At 42.2% G+C, this 13,029-nt stretch overlaps 1 protein-coding gene across 4 annotated transcripts in view; it reads left to right on the top strand.

Annotated features, from left to right (window-relative positions):
- Positions 1 to 9,696, top strand: part of slc6a2 (solute carrier family 6 member 2) — a 251,088-nt gene extending 241,392 nt beyond the window's left edge. For all 4 annotated transcript variants that reach the window (XM_085991382.1, XM_085991383.1, XM_085991385.1 and 1 more), the window contains 2 exons: positions 6,253 to 6,324; positions 6,442 to 9,696. In XM_085991382.1, the coding sequence (XP_085847508.1) occupies positions 6,253 to 6,324; positions 6,442 to 6,465 (96 nt within the window). In that variant the 3' untranslated portion in view covers positions 6,466 to 9,696. The remainder of the gene's footprint in view (positions 1 to 6,252; positions 6,325 to 6,441) is intronic.
- Positions 9,697 to 13,029: the final 3,333 nt, after the last annotated feature.

The following is a 13,029-nucleotide window of genomic DNA, read 5'->3' as shown; positions in this document are numbered from 1 at the left end:
ATTGCGACAGCCCGGAGCTGGCGAGCTGTTCCAGGGCACTCATTTCCTGCTGGCCCTATGCTAATGAGGCCAGGCCCTCAGAATGTTCTGGGCCTCCTGTTGGGACGATTGAGCAGCTGACAGCGAGCCGGCCACCTAACTTCCACTCGTGGCTAAAATCTACCCCAAAGTGTGGGTGATGCACGTAACTTTCCAAAGTCAGCTAATCAGCATAGCTCCAAGTGAGGATTTGGATGTATAAAGGATGCACACTGGTGGTGGGAACAGGAAATTGTAAGTGAAATTTAAAAGGTTTGGGACAACTCATGAGGGAGTGTCACAATAGCGTGACAAAAGTTCTGAAAGCCTTCAGAAAGGGCCTCTGGACCCATTAGTAGCCTTTGCTAAAGCTGAAGGGGGAGATGACTGAGAAGTGACAGGCAAAAATGAAGAGGTAGGAAACCCAAGATGCAGACATGAGGAGGTTGCAGGCAAGTGAAGTTCAGTCCAGCACCCATCCCCAGATTGATGGCAGCTGAAGTAGAGGTGGTGCTGCATGAGGTGGCTGCAAGGAGAGAAGCCCTCTTTGCTACTTGATGCCACCATCCCCATAGCTCAGTGTTACAGCATGCCTGGAAGGAGCTGGAGGTCACAATGACTGGTACTGTCACTGTCTGTGCCACTCCTATGCTGCATGGTGGCTGCAAGTATCCCAGCATTAGACCACACAGCTCTGCATCCAAGATGTAGAGCTATAAAATAATTGAGATTAGTTTGTTAATGAGCTGATACTATGATTTATGCAATATTTTACATGTAGGTCGAGATTTATTGCAGTTAACTGTATGACTAGGTAGCTTCTGCTCAGAGCCCCTGGCCTTGTTAATTAACATCTCTGGGACACAAAATTCACCCACAGTTTTATAATCCTGCATATTGGCATGCAACTACAAAACAGGCTTAATGATTTGGATTAGTCTCAATTTCACTTGCAGCTATCCAGTATCTCTTATGGCGTGACTCACAGAGATTATTAGCGTGTCACTGGCTGTGCCAGTTCTGTGCGGCAGGGGGCAGCTGCAGATGTCCAAGCATTAAATGGCACAGCTCTGCACCTGGCTGTCTGCCGCTCCCAATCCAGTGGAGTCAGTTCATCTGCGGTTGTCGCCAAGTGAGTACAACAAAGTCTGCAGCTATGGTTGGTACAGCTTGCTGGGTGTGACCAATCTCTGAGAGTCACTTCATAGAAACATAGAAGATAGGAGCAGGAGAAGGCCATTCAGCCCCTCGAGCCTGCTCCGCCATTCAATGAGATCATGGCTGATCATCCAAATTCAGTACCCTGTCCCTGCTTTCTCCCCATATCCCTTGATCCCTTTAGCCTTAAGAAATATATCCAACTCCTTCTTGAATATATTTAATGAATTGGCTTCTACTGCCTTCTGTGGTAGAGAATGCCACAGGTTCACCACTCTCTGGGTGAAGAAATTCCTCCTTATCTCTGTCCTAAATGGCATACCCCTTATCCTTAGTCTGTGACCCCTGGTTCTGGACTCCCCGACCATCGGGAACATCCTTCCTGCATCTAGTCTGTCCAGTCCTGTCAGAATTTTATAAGTTTCAATGAGATCCCCTCTCATTCTTCTAAACTCCAGCGAGTATAAGCTCAATCAATCCAATCTCTCCTCATACGTCATTCCTGCCATCCCAGGTATCAGCCTGGTGAATCTTCGCTGCACTCCCTCCATGGCAAGAACATCCTTCCTCAGATAAGGCGACCAAAGCTGCACACAATACTCAAGATGTGGTCTCACCAAGGCCCTGTACAACTGCAGCAAGACATCCTTGTTCCTGTACTCAAACCCTCTCGCTACGAAGGCCAACATACCATTTGCCTTCTTAACCACCTGCCGCACCTGCATGCTTCAGCGACTGGTGCACAAGGACACCCAGGTCTTGTTGCACTTCCCCTTCTCCCAATCTATTGCCATTCAGATAATAATCTGCCTTCCTGTTTTTGACACCAAAGTTAACCTCGCATTTATCCACGTTCTATTGCATCTGCCATGCTTCTGCCCAATCACCCCAACCTGTCCAAATCATCCTGGAGTTTCTCGGCATCCTCCTCACAGCACACACGCCCACCCAGCTTTGTGTCGTCTGCAAACTTGGAGATATTACATCTAGTTCCCTCGTCTAGATCATTAATATATATTGTGAATAGCTGGGGTCCAAGGACCGATCCCTGCGGTACCTCACTAGTCACTGCCTGCCACTCGGAAAAAGATCCGTTTATTCCAACTCTTTGCTTTCTGTCTGCCAACCAGTTCTCTATCCAAGTCAATACCTTGCCCTCAATCCCATGTGCATTAACTTTACATATTAATCTCTTATGCGGGACCTTATCAAAAGCCTTTTGAAAGTCCAAATACACCACATCCACTGGTTCTCCCTTATCTATTTTACCAGTTACATCCTCAAAAAATTCCAGTAGATTAGTCAAGCACGATTTACCTTTTGTAAATCCATGTTGACTTTGTCCGATCCTGTCACTGTTTTCCAAGTGCTCTGCTATTACATCTTTTATAATGGACTCTAGCATTTTCCCCACTACTGATGTCAGGCTTACCGGTCTGTAATTCCCCGTTTTCTCTCTACCACCTTTTTTGAATAGTGGGGTAACATTAGCTACCCTCCAATCCATGGGTACTGTTCCAGATTCTATCGATCATAAGTGATACTGGAGGCTGCAAGTGAATTTAAGACTCTAATCCAATTGAGGGGTTGAAATACTATCATGGTTTATCTTGCTTTTCTGAACCCCAAGACTGGATTTCAGGCTTACGTTACTTACATCACACAGTATTATTTGTCATAAAGGTAGTTAAATATAAAGAATATTTTGAGAGCCTGGATGAGATTGCAATTGAATTAATTCTCCCAGTCATGCATCACTACCGTGTGGCATAGAACTACAATGCATAATTATGTTGTGACCCAGGCTCTCTCCGGGTGTGCCTTCTCAGCAACATTATCAGATTGGATAGTGAATTACTGTGAATTTCATTAACCACAATATATTGGAGCTGGAGCATTACTGGCAGGAGCATCTCCATGTTCTGCAAGGGCAACATCACTCCCAAGCACGTAGAATAATTGTTAGCAGCCTCAGTTAAGGAGTTCCTGCAACATGAGTGTATTCCCAAATAACTCCAATTTATTTCTAAAACATACACCTGAGTAACCACAACCATAAACTGAAAACATGTTTGGGTCTGATGGGGTTTGGCTGATTATCAAATCCAAAGTGACTTTGATATTAGCTGGTCATTTCTATCCGTGAACGGCCCCCCAAGATAAGTTTTAACATTTCACAGTCGTACAATAACCTCAGCCCATACAACTGATATCATCACTTTAGAGATGGTATAACAATGGGAATCTGTTACCATTCACTTTTTTTTTAAATCTAAGTATTTATCGGCCAGGGCATCCAAATGACCTTTGTGGTATCTTGAGAGGTATGTTGACTTTTCTCTGCAGTGCTGTGATTGCGTTACTTTCTGCACCATATCAGGACATGCATCCCAGCACAACAACATAAATACAATGTCCCATCATTACTCATGTAGCAAATTAATTCAAGTTAATGTGTTAATATAAATTTGAGTGCACTAACCTCCCCTTATTGCTGATTAAGATAAATTAAAAGAAGTTTAGGAAGGTAACTGGTATACTTTGAGTTACCTGCTGAAGTCAATAAGATTAGGCCATATTTTGTTTTCAAAATAATGGTGAGGCTAATGGCACTCGCCGTTATTTTTGTGTAAATGGCACAGCAACATCAGGTATGGGGCAGATGTGTGGTTAAACACGAATGTCCAGAGGTTGCTGTCCAAGTTGCTCCGTCATTAGCTTCTAGAAAACGGTATCTTGCTGTCTGCCTCACCATTGAAATGCATTGAATGGCGTGAAGTTGCTGTATTTGCCCAATAGATAGATAGGAACTAAACTCGTCACAGAAAGTTAAAGGACGTGTCTATTCGCAACACCAAAGTTTTGATTGTTCACCTTGGATGACACGACCTGATTTCTTATTGGTCACCTTGGCGGACAAGACACACCCAGCAGTTTCTCTGGAATGTGTAACTAGATCCTGCCTGCCTACGTAATCAGTTACTTTACAAAGTGTAATTCGAGCCATTCTGACTGCCAGGCTCCAGACAGAACAGAGCTCACGTAGAACAAGGCTCACCCTCGTGGGTTAACACCTTCTCCCACGCCCTGCCCAAGTTTCTGGCCTCCCCTCCCGCTACCGAGTTCCTGATCTCCTCCCTCCCCTCCACCACGCCCCCCCCCGCCCCCAAATTTCTAACGACCTCACCCCCACCCCGCCCCGATCCTTTCTTCTCCCCCTAGCCAGCACGGAGCCAGTAACGGGCCTTCGCCCACAGAGCTTAAGGAAAGCGTGGCCCGTGCTGCACCGCAGGCCACAACCGTTGGGTACTGCGCAAGCGTGGCCTCGGTAAACGGCGCACATGCACAGGAGGGGGATCAGGTGCGCATGTACAGCTCCGGTATACCGCACACATGCACAGAAGGCCACAAAAATGTTCGTGCAGATAATCACTTTTTGAAAGTTAAATCTTGTCATTTCAAGCTCAAGTACCCTTTTAACGATGTGATAACTGTTAATTACTGGCAACTAATCTCTCTGGCACTGAAAATGATCCATCACAAGTATCAAGACTTATTCCTCCAGGTTTTAATTGATATTAAAGATTTTTAAAATGTCAAATACAAAATTTTAATTTTACTTTTCCTTTCTGAATCTTTTTTCTCTCTCTCTTAATCCAGTCTTTCTTTCCGTCTCCTTATTTATTTTTCTGTATCTGATTTGGCATTGAGTTCACACACTCTAATTTACACTTCATTCTCAGTCCTTGGGCTGTTTATTTCAGTCATTCAATCTAATTGGTTAAGGAGATACACAGTTGTTTACCCTGTTCACTCCAGTCCCAGATGCCTGGTTCCTTTCGCTGCGACATTATCAGCTCACACTGTCAGCAAGTTGCCACGCAAAAAATTAAAAAACCCAAATGTGAAAGGGCAAGTCTAACTGAAGGCAGACCTCATTAGATACTCTGCTACAGCAAATTATAGTCCAAAGCCTTTATGCAATAGAATTGTTGCTGTTATTCAAATAGGCTTCATTATTTTTAAAGTCCACTAGAGCACACACTGTAAAATGATTAACCTACCTTTTCGACCAAGCTTTTGGTCACCTGTCATAATGTCTCCTTCCTTGGCTTGGGGTCAATTCCTGTTCCTGTGAGGCGCCTTGGGATGTTTTACTACGTTAAAGGCACTATATAAATGCAAGTTGTTGTTGGAAGGGAGCTGTAGTGTCTACCAGGTGTCGACCATCAACATAGTAAGTCTCTAATGATATAACAAATAAACAGCCACTCACCAGACTGTTTTCAATCTGTAGCTCCTACTTTGGTTCCAGTTGTTGAGTTCTGATTGCAATTTATTTGAAAACACTCACTGTCTCGATACAGCTGTGGAACTGCACTCATTACAATCATAAGCCATGTTTTATTGCTGTGGATCATAAAAGCCTCTGTTCATTGCCAAGTATCAAACAATTATCCTTTAAAAGTTCTGAGAAAGTGCTTGCATTTTGGAGCGGTTTTCCTGCTTTCCTGTTTTTAATTTTTTTTCTCAATGTATCCAAAAACAATTTTTGACAAATATCAAAAACACTGGAGGAGGCACCAGTGAATCAAGGTGATGTTCTACCTGTGACTTACACTATGGGAAATTGCTCCTTGAAATAAATTTCTGATAATATAATAAACTATAATAAACTAGTTGTTTTAGGTGAAAATCAGAATGTATACTTAGTGATTTTGTGGCATTTTGAAAATTCAGTTGGAGAGAACAAAAAAAATGCATATTTTATGTTTAAGATATTCCCTTTGTTTTAAGTTACTTGTAGTTCCTAGACCAGGAGCGCCGTGGTACATGTGCCAACCTTCTTTTGAGAACATGCATGCTTTTTTAAAGTCACAGGACTGGTGTTAGTATTCAGGACAACATCTGCAGCGCAGTCCTAAATCCTCCCAACTGAAAGAAAGGTTGTATAGAAAAAACTGGATAGCATAAATAAAATGAGGAGAGGACAGAATTGGTCGAAAATGTGAAGTGGGTAAATTTTAGAGAGTAACTTTACAAATGATTACAATAAATGATGTGCCTCTCCTTTAGAGAATAGCATACTGCATTACCCCTGAAAATGAACATTATCTTGTGGAGCAAGGAAAAGTGCAACAGTTTACGGTAAGCAAAACAATCCCTCCTAAATCCGTTAAAATGCTGCATTTTGCCAATGTCAAGAGCCAAGTGAATATTATGTCTGTATGTTACTTTTTTAACTGTCATTTGATCACTTCACAGCTCAAGCACTGGCTTGCAATATGAAAGCTTCCAAAACAACTACAACACAATATGAGGTGCAATGGAAATAATAAACTCCTGGGTTTTGAAAGCTTTTACTATTAAAGTTTCAGAAATGTCAGATTCCATTACGGCTCAAGTTCAGTGCCATATCTGTCGTGCTATAATATGGCTGGCTGACTTCCTGACCTTTGGCTAATAGCACAGGAGGATTATTTATTTTGCAACTCCAGTTTTTTTTCATTCGTATGACAAATTGCAAATGTCTACATAGCATTGATTATTTAATCTGGAATATTACCATTTCCCTTATTAGCACCACGCACGTACATTAAAAAAAAGCACTTGGACATTGGAAAGCATCCAGTAGTGTTTTCTGACTAATTTCTTGTCACTACAAAAGTGAAGAAAGTAAACAGTTTGTACTGTATTATTTTTCTTTTAAAAAGTATTCTGATACTGCAAACTGACATGCACATCAGCCCCCTTCATTTCTTAAATAGCACTACTTTAACAGAAAGCCATCAATCTATTTGATCAATCTTGTTCTCAACAATAAATACATCCACAGTTTGCTTTGAGTTTGTACACTTGGAAAATGTAAACTTCTCTCAGAACTTTGTTTCCTCGCGATAATTTCTAGTGCTTAGAAAGTCTAAAGTTACTGCCATGTCTTTTCAACATGTTCATTCTGATCGGATATTTTGGGGGTAATTTCCTTCATTCATAATCAGAGAAAAGAAAATTCCACCTCTAAGGATAGCTTCCGTTTGGCAAAGTTCACGTAGAAACGTTAACCCACATGTACTACATTGCTGTGTGCACTATTTTTATGCATATGTTAACCTGTTTAAATGCCTGTGTCAAAATAGTGCACAAGGGGATGTAGTTCAAATGTGTTAAGCATTCATAAGTGAACTTTGCCAATTGGAAGTTCCACCATCTTGTTTCTAAATCATCTAAATAATGGAAATCCTGTGAATCCACCTGTGTGGCCAGATTGAATTCTTCTGCATTTACATATTATGTTTCTGCTGTCCCAATTTAACATGCTATTTATAATAATATGCATACATGTAATGGTTTTCACAACATGATTATTATTTATCCACTGATTATGTTCATAAAGATCTCCTCGGAGGTGTAACACCTATTGCATTTAATTTGTGCAAAGAGCATATTAACAAAATTGATATTTAATTTTAGTTTTTAAATCCAATTTAATGGCAACACCTTCATGAGAAGTGAGCTATCCTTTTTACCCAAACTCCCAAACTTGAACAAAAGCTATGGCATTATTAGGTTCTGTAAAAGCCCAAGAACTAGTCCACCTCTAATTGGTAGACTAACACTAAAAATGTAAAGTGCTCCCATTCAGCTCCTCAGGCCAAAAACAGAAGGAAATGCAATGTCTCCTCAGACAATCCTGCTTTACCTGTTTCTGTAAGGTGGTTTCTACTTTTATCACAGAGTCACTGTATTTGGTTAATGACATGGAAAACATTCAATCAAAGGTGCTCAGTCAATAAAGGACTGTTTATCAGTCACGAATTGTGCCTAAACAACAGAGCAACACTAGTGAAAACCATTTTTTCACATTGGATTGGATATTAACGATCCATACATGAGCAAAGGTTTTATTGCGTTTAAATGTACTTTTTGATCAAAATTATAGACGAAGGGATTTTCTAACTATCACCGTGCTGATTTATTTTTAGTATTCATGTCCAGATAAAATGTAGCATAGAAGGATTGCAGTTAGCAAGAGGGCAGTAATAGTTTCCAGCTGGTAATAACCAGAAGCAAGGGTAGAACCACAGTATTGTTGCACCAAGGGTAGAATTTACTTTCCTGTCCTTCACACTGTAATGAGGCTGTAGACTTGATCCTACAGTTACACAGGCAAGGAGGGGAGAAGTCTAAAAACATCAGGTCAGGTTGTAACTTCAAGTAGAGGGGGGGAAACAATCACTGAACAGGGTGTATTTAACCACAATAAAATTATGGTGAAATAAATATTTAGCAAGTGAATGTTTGTCTCCTGCAAATTTACCACCTGCCCATTTTGTCTTGTCTATCTGCTAAAAATCCAAGAATTTGCTCGGGTCGGGTGGGGGGTTTCACCCGAATAGCTGTCGTAATTTCGGCGGAAATCCCGTTTACACGGCATAGCCAGTGTTTCCGTCGAATTTACAGCGGCCAATCGCGAGAACCCAGAGGAAATTCCCGGCGTGTGTACTTTAATTATTCACTGCTCGCAACTCCCATGTATGCTGACTTTCAAAATAGTGCATCGGTTTCTACATTGTGTGGCATCAGAAAAATTGCGCTGAATTGAAAATTGGAACTGACAGTGAATACTTGGTCAGAACTGGGGTTCATTAGCAGCTCACCTAACTGTACTAAAGTAGAAGTAAATGGGTCTTTAGTTGTCCACTCTAGATACCTTGTGATGAACTGTTGTCCAAGAATGCCTAAAACCACATTTGCAGAGCAGCCATTGATTTCACTGAAGCACTTTCATTATCCGTGACTTTCCACTTAAATAATGGAAATATTCATTAAGTATTTGAAATTTTTAGCCCATTAGATATTCTTAACAGATGTATTTTATTCCATAACTGAACTTTGTCTTTTAAACCGTTACAAAGAAATTCCAGTCAGCAAAATGTTTTCCAAAGCAAACTGATGACCAAAAAGCCACATGGATAATTTTACTGAGCTGTTTTCTTCCGCAGTTTATGTATATTTTTAAAAAATAATTCTTTGATTCATTTAGGTTAGATGACCTTTATCATTAAAATATTAGCATTAAGATTTTTTTAAACATCCTGTATATAATTGTTTCTAAATTGTAATCAGCTGTATGAAGTCTGAAAAAGGATACTATAAAGATATATTAATCTACTTGTATCAAATATTGGTAATATTCAAGTAACAGTGATGCTCTTTTCTAAAAAGATCATTGCGTCTGTTTTTGTGTTACATGTTTTCATATGTTAAATAATCAAATGTATTTATCAAGTGTTTATAAAACATGTGCTTGTAAAATCTATATTTTAACGTACTCCTACTGTTAAATTTGGTTTTTGTGCTTTGTGTAAATATGAGCTGTTTAGAACTCTATTATACAGAATTATCGAATATTAAGATATTGTGTACATTCCAAAGTTCTGTTTAAAGTGAGTGAAGACCTCTATAATGTAGTAAAATATGCACACTGTAATAATAAAGTATATCCTCTTATACTGATAATATTAGACTTCTATTTTCTATATGAATATGGCTCAAGCAGCTACATTATCTGTATTAACCTTCACTAAAAATATGACCGATTTAGAATATTTACAACACAGGAGTGAAGGTTTGATGTATTCCTTGACAGGAAGCGGCACATGGTTCTTCCAACAAGTGTTGTTAACAGCACAGAGTGCACATTCTTTATTTCCCCCAATGGTAGCTGGTCAGGCTACATTTCCTTCAATTTTGGTAGCTCACTAAAACCTCTTGTAACCATAGTGCCAATATCAGAAATAACAACAGAAAATGCTGGAAAAACTCAGCAGGTCAGGCAACATCCGTGGAGAGAAATTTGAGTTGACGTTTCGGGTTGGACCCTTCTTCAAAACTGGAAAGAAAAGAAACTAGATCGAAGGCAGGGCTGCGATCGGACAAAAGAATAAAAGAAACAAAAGAAGTAAAAGAGATTAGAAGCTAGACGAGATGGTAATAGGCTGGGATTAGGTGTAAAGTGTACTGGCAGGGCAAAAGATAGCTGCCAGGTGTGAGAGAGAAACAAAAGGAAAGGGGGGGGGGGGAGAAAGGAGTGGAACAATTACAAGAGAAAATGAAATGGGGGCCGAGCTCTCCGACACCTCCTCCTACCTCCACCTGGACCATGACCCCACTACCGAACATCAAACCACCGTTTCCAAGACTGTCACTGACCTCATCTCCTCTGGAGATCTTCCCCCTGCTGCCACCAACCTCATAGTTCCCCAACCCCGCACAGCCCGCTTCTACCTCCTTCCCAAGATCCACAAACAGGACTGCCCTGGTAGACCCATCGTTTCAGCCTGTTCTTGCCCTATGGAACTTATCTCTTCCTATCTCGACTCTATCTTTTCTCCCCTTGTCCAGTCTCTTCCCACCTACATCCGCGACTCTTCGGACGCCCTCCGCCACTTTAACAGTTTCCAGTTTCCTGGCCCCAACCGCTTCCTTTTCACCATGGACGTACAATCCCTCTACACCTCCATCCCCCACCCGGATGGCCTGAGGGCGCTCCGCTTCTTCCTTGAACAGAGGCCCGACCAGTCCCCACCCACCACGACCCTCCTCCGCCTGGCTGAACTTGTTCTCACATTGAACAACTTCTCCTTTAACTCCACTCATTTCCTCCAAATCAAAGGTGTTGCCATGGGTACCCGCATGGGTCCTAGCTATGCCTGCCTTTTCGTGGGCTATGTGGAACAATCTTTGTTCCAGTCCTACTCGGGTCCCCTCCCTCACCTCTTTTTCCGATACATTGATGACTGTATCGGTGCCGTTTCCTGCTCTCGCCCCGAACTTGACAATTTCATTCACTTTGCCTCCAATTTCTACCCTTCCCTCACCTTCACATGGTCCATCTCGGACTCTTCCCTTCCCTTCCTCGACTTCTCCGTCTCCATCTCTGGGGATAGGTTATCGACCAATATTTACTACAAGCCCACTGACTCCCACAGCTACCTGGACTACACTTCCTCCCACCCCGCTTCCTGTAAGGACTCTATTCCATTCTCCCAGTTTCTCCGCCTCCGCCGTATCTGCTCCGACGACGCCACCTTCCACACCAGTGCTTCAGACATGTCTTCCTTTATCCGCAACCGAGGATTCCCCTCTACTGTGGTTGACACTGCCCTCGACCGTGTCAGTTCTATCTCCCGCACTTCTGCCCTCACCCCTGCCCCTCCCTCCCGGAACCACGATAGGGTTCCCCTTGTCCTCACCTTTCACCCCACCAGCCTCCACATTCAACGGATCATCCTCCGGCATTTCCGCTACCTCCAAAGTGATCCCACCACCAAACGTATCTTCCCCTCCCCTCCCCTTTCAGCATTCCGCAGGGACCGCTCCCTCCGAGACACCCTAGTCCACTCCTCTATCACCCCAAACAGCCCTTCCTCTTCGCCTGGCACCTTCCCGTGCAAGCGGAGGAGATGTAACACCTGCCCCTTTAACCTCCCCCCTTCCCACTGTCCAGGGCCCCAAACACCCCTTCCAGGTGAAACAGCGATTTACTTGTACTTCTCGCAATCTAGTATACTGTATTCGCTGCTCACGATGCGGTCTCCTCTACATTGGGGAGACCAAACGCAGATTGGGTGACCGCTTTGCGGAACACCTCCGTTCAGTCCGTAAGGGTGACCCCGAGCTTCCGGTCGCCTGTCATTTTAATTCACCGCTCCATTCCCACTCGGACCTCACCGTCCTTGGCCTCTTGTATTGTTCCACGGAAGCTCAACGTAAACTCGAGGAACAGCACCTCATCTTCCGATTAGGCAGTCTGCAGCCTTCCGGACTCAATATCGAGTTCAACAATTTCAGATCATAAGCTCGGCCCCCATTTCATTTTCTCTTGTAATTGTTCCACTCCTTTCTTCCCCCCCTTTCCTTTTGTTTCTCTCTCACACCTGGCAGCTATCTTTTGCCCTGCCAGTACACTTTACACCTAATCCCAGCCTATTACCATCTCGTCTAGCTTCTAATCTCTTTTACTTCTTTTGTTTCTTTTATTCTTTTGTCCGATCGCAGCCCTGCCTTCGATCTAGTTTCTTTTCTTTCCAGTTTTGAAGAAGGGTCCAACCCGAAACGTCAACTCAAATTTCTCTCCACGGATGTTGCCTGACCTGCTGAGTTTTTCCAGCATTTTCTGTTGTTATTTCGGATTTCCAACATCTGCAGTATTTTGCTATCGTGCCAATATCAGAAGTCTGTTCACTCAGTCTGCTCTCCCAAGTCTGTTCAGTCGTTCTACTCTCCCTGACTCACCGCGTGGTAAAACAAGATTTTGGTTTGAGTATTTTCACTACATCATTTAAAAATGTAGGTGAAAGCTTTCTAAAACATGGGTGCAACATCACCATGATCACCTAAACTGAAAATTAAGTTAAAATGAAGTGAATTCACCACTGTAATAACACAAGTAAGTAAATCAAAGTCGTTTGTTATTGAAGTCAATTCTGTCTATATAGTAACTCGGTCCAATTCAATGGTTCATTTCAGACTCAACCAAGCTTGCTTGATTGACAAATACAAATATAAAATTAGCATTTGTAATATTTGCCAATATTATATTCTGCTAAATGTTTTACGGCATTCAGCCCAAACTGTATTATAAACACTGAGCTATTCCGCCCCCATTAAAAGTCACAGCAAATTTCTAATTGTTAAGGCTGCCTCTGCTCAAGCTGTGTGATCCAGCTTCTGTCCTTTGCTCTCCATCCTTAACTGCTGTTCAGTGATGGACTTGTGCCTTAAAGGCTTAATGTGTTTGCATGAAATTCCTTTGTCTGCTGTTTTAACAAAGGACCTAAACCATTTAAA

The sequence above is a fragment of the Somniosus microcephalus genome, chromosome 6 (assembly GCF_052327205.1).
Source record: "Somniosus microcephalus isolate GS21.2 chromosome 6, FLI_Smic_1.0, whole genome shotgun sequence".
NCBI lineage: Eukaryota > Metazoa > Chordata > Chondrichthyes > Squaliformes > Somniosidae > Somniosus > Somniosus microcephalus.
This window is presented reverse-complemented; position numbering and strand designations above follow the sequence as displayed.